This window comes from Quercus robur, chromosome 8, assembly GCF_932294415.1.
Source record: "Quercus robur chromosome 8, dhQueRobu3.1, whole genome shotgun sequence".
In the NCBI taxonomy this organism is placed as follows: Eukaryota; Viridiplantae; Streptophyta; class Magnoliopsida; order Fagales; family Fagaceae; genus Quercus; species Quercus robur.
In genome coordinates, this window is record NC_065541.1 from 15684991 (window position 1) to 15691132 (window position 6142).

The 6142-nt window shown below is 36.0% G+C and overlaps 1 protein-coding gene across 2 annotated transcripts; it reads right to left on the reverse strand.

The window, feature by feature from the left end:
• Positions 1–1652: 1652 nt before the first annotated feature.
• LOC126694781 (uncharacterized) lies at positions 1653–5193 on the reverse strand. Of its 2 annotated transcripts, none has more exons than XM_050391275.1 (4): positions 4735–5193; positions 2687–2882; positions 2305–2398; positions 1653–2184 (listed from the first exon to the last, which is right to left on the reverse strand). In XM_050391275.1, exons 1-4 carry the CDS (start codon positions 5076–5078, stop codon positions 1886–1888), a joined length of 933 nt encoding a protein of 310 aa, XP_050247232.1. In that variant the 5' UTR covers positions 5079–5193; the 3' UTR covers positions 1653–1885. The 2 variants fall into 2 exon arrangements, with proteins under 2 accessions (XP_050247232.1, XP_050247231.1); XM_050391274.1 differs by having other exon boundaries at positions 1653–2190; positions 4735–5191.
• Positions 5194–6142: the final 949 nt, after the last annotated feature.

Genomic DNA, 6142 nt, shown 5'->3' on the forward strand with positions numbered 1-6142 from the left:
CCTTAATGGGCTGAAGGGGAGATTGTTGGGTGCATGACATCATTGTGATCCAACCCATACTTAATTAGATTCCTCATTAAATGAAGTGGTTGGACATCTCTTTCAAGCCTCTGAAGTCAACGTACTTTATGCATAAAAGGTGGTGCTAGGTATGTGAGAGAAGATATGCATAAAGAGAAAAAAAAAAAAAAAAAAAAAAAAAAAAAAAAAAAAAAAAAAAAAAAGGCTACTCAGCGATTTGGTTATAAGAGAACAACCAAGAAAGGGAGGTGTGTGGAGAAGAATATTGAGAAGAGAGTGCAAAGTATTGCTGCTTGTGAGAGAAAAATAGTGTGTTAGAATAAAAGAAAAACAATGAGATTTTTTTAACCTTGAGACATACACGAGATTTATTATAATTGATTTGATAATAATAAAATTATTTGAAATTTGTCCCGTAGTATTTTTTTGAATGTGTGTTCTTGAGTGCGATTGCTATTTTGGGATGGTAAATTTTGTGATAATATTTTTGGCTCCTAAGAGCGTCTCCAATAGTATAGCTAAATCCAAAATTCTCTCTATAATAGAGAATGAAACCATAATTCATTACTCCCAACAACCTCTCTACTTCTCAAAAAGTTTTTTTGCTCATGAACAGTAACTCATCAAACTTGATGAGTTACTGTAGATTAGGAAAAGAATTTATCACATTAAAAAATTCTAGAGCTAACTTTTTTGTGCTAGCATGAGTAAAAGAAGAACTAAAAAAATATTAAAGAAATAATGAAGAAATAATATTTTAATGAAATAAAGAAAATATAAAAAATCTTTTGGAAAATGTATTTTATAAAGTAAGTAGATAAAAAGTAAAAATCACTGTTCACTCACCAAATAGTACAAAAATTTGAAGAATTTACTGGAGATGCTCTAACAACGTGCACCAACACCTTGATCTAAGAGCTTGATTATTTCTCCTAATTCCTAAAATAAAAGTGCCCTACACCATAAAACCTTCAATCCTTACATAAGACCTACAAATTTACAATCCTTACATAAAGATATCACAACAACTACAATCCATAACCAAGCCCGGACCATTTCTTGGAACCTTGCAAGTTGCAAGGCCATGGAAACAGATAAAGTCGAAAGCCAACAATGAGCTGTAAATATCTTTCTTTCTCTAACACCAAGTAATTTCTACTTTTGACATAAAGAGCACATCACACTCGAGAAGACAAGCTTCGGAAATGGGGTATTAGCCATAATTTTTATTTTTATTTTATTTTTTTTAAAGCAGTTTGAAAGAACCCCTCATATGGAAGGTCAGAGAGGTTGGTCGGGCTTAGATTTCGTGTAAACCCACTAACCAACCCAAATCAAGAAGTATTTAAGGAACCTCAAACCGCCACCAACAACCATAGCATCATTAGCATGGGTTGTCAATTGATCCGGTAAAGTCGGGTTTGCCTGATCTCCATGTCAGAAACCCCAACACTTGTGTCCACTCAAGTCAGACAGGTGGGTTGGGTACGGTGTTTGCCCATCCCTACTCCTCAACCCTTCAACATATGATCACTTTCACAGAGAGTGAGAGTTTGCATAAATGCAATGACTATAGAATTTGTTACTTCTGATGGCCAAAATAAAAGAACCAAATCCAAGACAATATGACAAAAGTTCAAAAGCTCCCTTCATAAACTGTAAATAGATTCTGCAAAATAAGCAATTTGACTACTATCAACCTACCATCCACCCATATATTGAATTTGAAGTGACCAACTAATAATTTCGGCATCATATTTCATTCTTATTCGTGTATTTATGACATGCAGGCAAGGAGGAAAAAAAAAACCATCTTGACTTCGTGAGTTTGACAAATTTACAGGGAGGTTCAGCTAAAAGGGATCTAGACACGCTTCAACACCACCACCATAATAACCAGCACTGCCAACCCCATGAAGGATGCTCCTAGGCCCCTATCCATGAAGGTTTTGCTGGTATTTCCATTGTCTTCAGAAGTACTCTCTGCTGCTGAATGTCCAAAGATATTTTGGAAGTAGTTGGACACATTGCTCACCATCTCTTGAACTTTAAGCTTAATGTTCTCCATAATATTCATAAACCCACCCTCTGAGTTTCCAGTTTCATTTTCAACAGATGATTCTTCAAACTTCTTAGCCGATTGCACATCATTGAACTCATCACCTACAACTGATTTCTCTAGGTTAGTAACCATATCTGGTACATGAGACCTACTTAAAAAACATGCTTAAGTAAATTGACTAATTGGCCAAAAATAAAACCAATATATTAAACAACACTTACTTCTCTGGTGTGACTGGAAGAAATCCTTAAGCACATGATTATCCATCATGGCATTCCAGACATTTGGGTCACAAGCAATTGAGGCAACAACAGTCTGGGGATGAAACAAAAACAGAAATATAATCACAGAAGGAATATATTGGTCAGTCATCTTAGATATCCAGGTAGGTGAAACCTTGAAAATATTAAACTTAGCTGAGACAGTCAATGAACATATATTTAGCTCTGATAGAACATAATATAAGAGAGCGAAAAATCTGAAGAAGCCTTTTAGGTTTAATTATCAATTGTTGTTTGCACCGAACCCTCCAAAAAAATAGGATTCAGATGAGCCTTAAGCATTCCATGAATTATTATATGGGAGAGGGAAGTCAATCATTACCTGAGCTTCAGGGCTTCCATTGAGTAACTTAAATGCCTGAAGGACATGGTTTGGCGCAAGAGCAGTTGGTGTATCCTCAGAGATGACACAAGATTTAGTCTCTAACTCAGGGCTTGAAAGTAGAGACAAACCAGGAACATGATTTGCAGAAAAAATATCACCAGATCCATTGGATTTTGGCGATGACAGATATACCCTGAAAAATAATATTATTCAATATGATGCACACAGTTAACACCCCCCAACCAGTTCTCCCACCAAAAAACAACAGTAACTTTAAAACATCCATTTCTGTTCAAATTTCAAGAACACTAAAATATTCATTAACTCAGAAATATCCATCCCTAAATCTTTGAGACATCATCATTTTCTATTTTATTTTAGGACTACTCAAAGATCATGTTGCCTAGTCATCTCAACCCACTCGAAGCTGTGTCTCCTTCCTAGGAGATTGAAACAATTCAAGCTTAGCTGACTTTTATGTAGACCAAAATTAGCAAGTAAACACTTCTAGATTTGTCCCAAATCTAATTACTTTGAAAACAATTCTCTTACAGTACTACATGACATTACAGAAACAATCCTCCAAAAAAAGGATGTCTTTCAGTGAGTAATGGGACATTGGTAAATAATGTAACCAAGTACGGGAATGCCCATAACATATCATCATTTAATATGTTTAAATTAAATTTAAGACTATTGAATCCATACTGAACATCCTCACAGTAATTCTAAATGCAATTGAAGAGATTCCCAGGAAAACCCAAAGAGATACATGACCAACACAACCTGGTGGTTTTAGTCTCTAAAATACACGTGAACCTCACAGCCAATTCCATAACCTGTCTTGAAAGAAACCACCTCACTTGAACTATCTCCAAAATGCAAAGAAAATAGATGTTGGAGAATACAAAATGTTACAGATGACTGCATGTATTCTCAAAATTGCATCTTTCAAATAGAGAGCCTACGCTTTGATGTGAGTAGGCAGTGTGCATTCAACCCACCAAACCCGACCCGACTGAGATAACACAGCCCAACACTACAATTTGTCCTAAAATTTCCCTATTCATTAGTATTATGTTCAGTTGTGCAAATTGTAATCATTTATTGAACGGTGGACTTAAATAGTTGAATGCAAACCCTATTTTTTTAATATTTGACAAAATGGCCTTAACCCAATGAGTCAACCCAACCCGAACCCTACATGTTGGGTTTGGCTTGAGATTTTGCAACTCATAAAGGTTAGGTTGGATTGAAAAAAATACCTAAACCCAACCTAACCGACACACACCCTAAATGTAACTATGCTACTGCGGATAACAAAAAAAGTAGTTGATAGAATAAAATTTGAAGGGACATTAATCCAAACAAACGAAATATATATATTTTTTTAAAGCAACTATTTTAATTCAAAATAAATTACACTAATAAAAAAAAATTATACACTATACAATATATTAAAAACACATTTCCACACACAAATGCATATAAAATTAAAAGAATAGCGCAAACACATTTCATTATACAATATAGGAATCGAACACAGCAGCACATCAGCAATAAGATAGTCCAAGATACCCAATATTGAAATGAATCGCGTTAACACATTTTTAAACCCCAATAGCACATGTAACTGCTCTGCCCATATGATTCCAATTGTGAGCATGACAGTCAGCAATTGCCTTTGTCATACTCAGTTACTCAGTTCTCTTGAGGAAAAAGAAACTAGTATTTTTCTTCTTTTTTTTACTTGAAACCATGAAATGTAATGCTTAAAGCTTCAAATTTTTTTTTTCTCCCATGATTTAATGACATTTCAATTCAATTCTTTAAAAAAAAAATGACTTTCAATTCAGGAAAAAAAAAAAAAAAAATCTTTCCAATGTTTTGCTAAGTAACCAAACACAAAGTAATCCATTCACTAAATTACACGCATAGCAACATAATAATCTAAACCCAAAGATTCGACGAAAGATCAAAAATAAAATTCAGAAACTCAAAAAATCGATGAAAAATCAAAAGGTTTGAATCGAAGTGATATATACTTATCCAGTGCGTCTTTCAATTCAGTGGTGGCCTCCTTGGCCTCCTCAAAGCTCGGCACGCCACCGAAGACGAGCCTCGGCATTGGCTCCCCTGCCTCCATCACCAGAGCCTCCTCACCGTCGGCGAACTCCCAGTCGTCCCACGCCGCCGGCACCGGCATCTGAATCGGCGCCGCCGCGTCACCGGATGCGGACTTCGCCGACAAGATAGCGGAAACAGGGCGCGAGGCGTTGCGCACAGACTGCTCTGATGGCGGCACGGACGGCATGCCGCGGAGGCCGTGGCTGACGACTCCGACTCCGGCGACCTTGGCCGCCGCTCTAATGGCTCCTCCTCCTCCCATTGATTTGGAAACCCTAACCCTAGAGAATTTCCGTTAAAGCTTAAAGCACGCTATCTCTCTCTCTCTATCTGAGAAATGAGAAATGGAATTGGATGAGAAATGATGAGTCGAATGAGAGTTAGAAAAGGAAAGGTTTTTATAGGATATGGCCCACGCCAACATAATAATATCTTTTTATTAATATTTTGCTTTTTTTTAAAATGATAATTCTATTTTTGTGGATATATGTGTCAGTGGCGAAATAACTGGAGCGGCCCAAATACAGTTAACTTAAGGCTTAAGCTTCGGAAAATCTTGATTCTCAAAAAAATAAATAAATAAAAAAAGCTTCGGAAAATCTTGATTGTCTTTCATCTTTTATGACTTTCTCTCTTCTCTCTCTTTCCTCTTCTTTTTCTTCCTTCTTCCTTCTTCCTAGGCCACTCCTTTTCCTTTTCTTCCTTCTTTTTAGGCCACTTCTTCGTCTCTTCACTCTCTTTTCCTCTTTTCTTCTTCCTTTTTTTTTCATCTTTCTCCGGAAGCTTCGGCCCTGTTTGGTACACAATTTAAAACATATATTTTCAGTTTTTAAACAATATTACACATATTTTTACACATTTTTTCACCCACACGTATTTCCAAAAAAATTAAAAACGGTTGTTTAAATACACATATCAAACAAACCCTTCAACTCTTTATTTTTTCTTTTTGGATTTTATTAATGTGTGCTCTAAGAGCACACAATAATAAACCAATTTTATCAAAAATTGAAAAAGTTTTGACAACTTTTTCAATTCACAATAAAACTTTTCCAAAAATGGATTTGTTAATGTGTGCCAACACATTAATCGGACCCTTTTTTTTTTCTATCACTCTCTCTGCGCCTCTCTCTCTCTCTCTCTCTCTCTCTCTCTCTCTCTCTCTTTGGTTCACTCTCTCTTTCTTCTTTTTTCTTCACCTAGACCGTTGCCATTGAGATCGGCCATTGCTGTGGAGTTTGGCCTCACGATCGCATGTAAGTTTGGGCCTTTTTTTTTTTTTTTTTTTTGGTTTTCGGTTGTGGGTTTCAAGTGATTGTGGGTGGT

Coding starts and splice junctions, on each gene's coding strand:
- LOC126694781 (XM_050391274.1), bottom strand. CDS start 5,078: ATGGGAGGAGGAGGAGCCATTAGAGCGGCGGCCAAGGTCGCCGGAGTC. Junction 2,883..4,734: donor TTGAAAGACGCACTGGATAA/GTATATATCACT, acceptor ATTATTTTTCAG/GGTATATCTGTCATCGCCAA. Junction 2,399..2,686: donor ATGGAAGCCCTGAAGCTCAG/GTAATGATTGAC, acceptor TTTCATCCCCAG/ACTGTTGTTGCCTCAATTGC.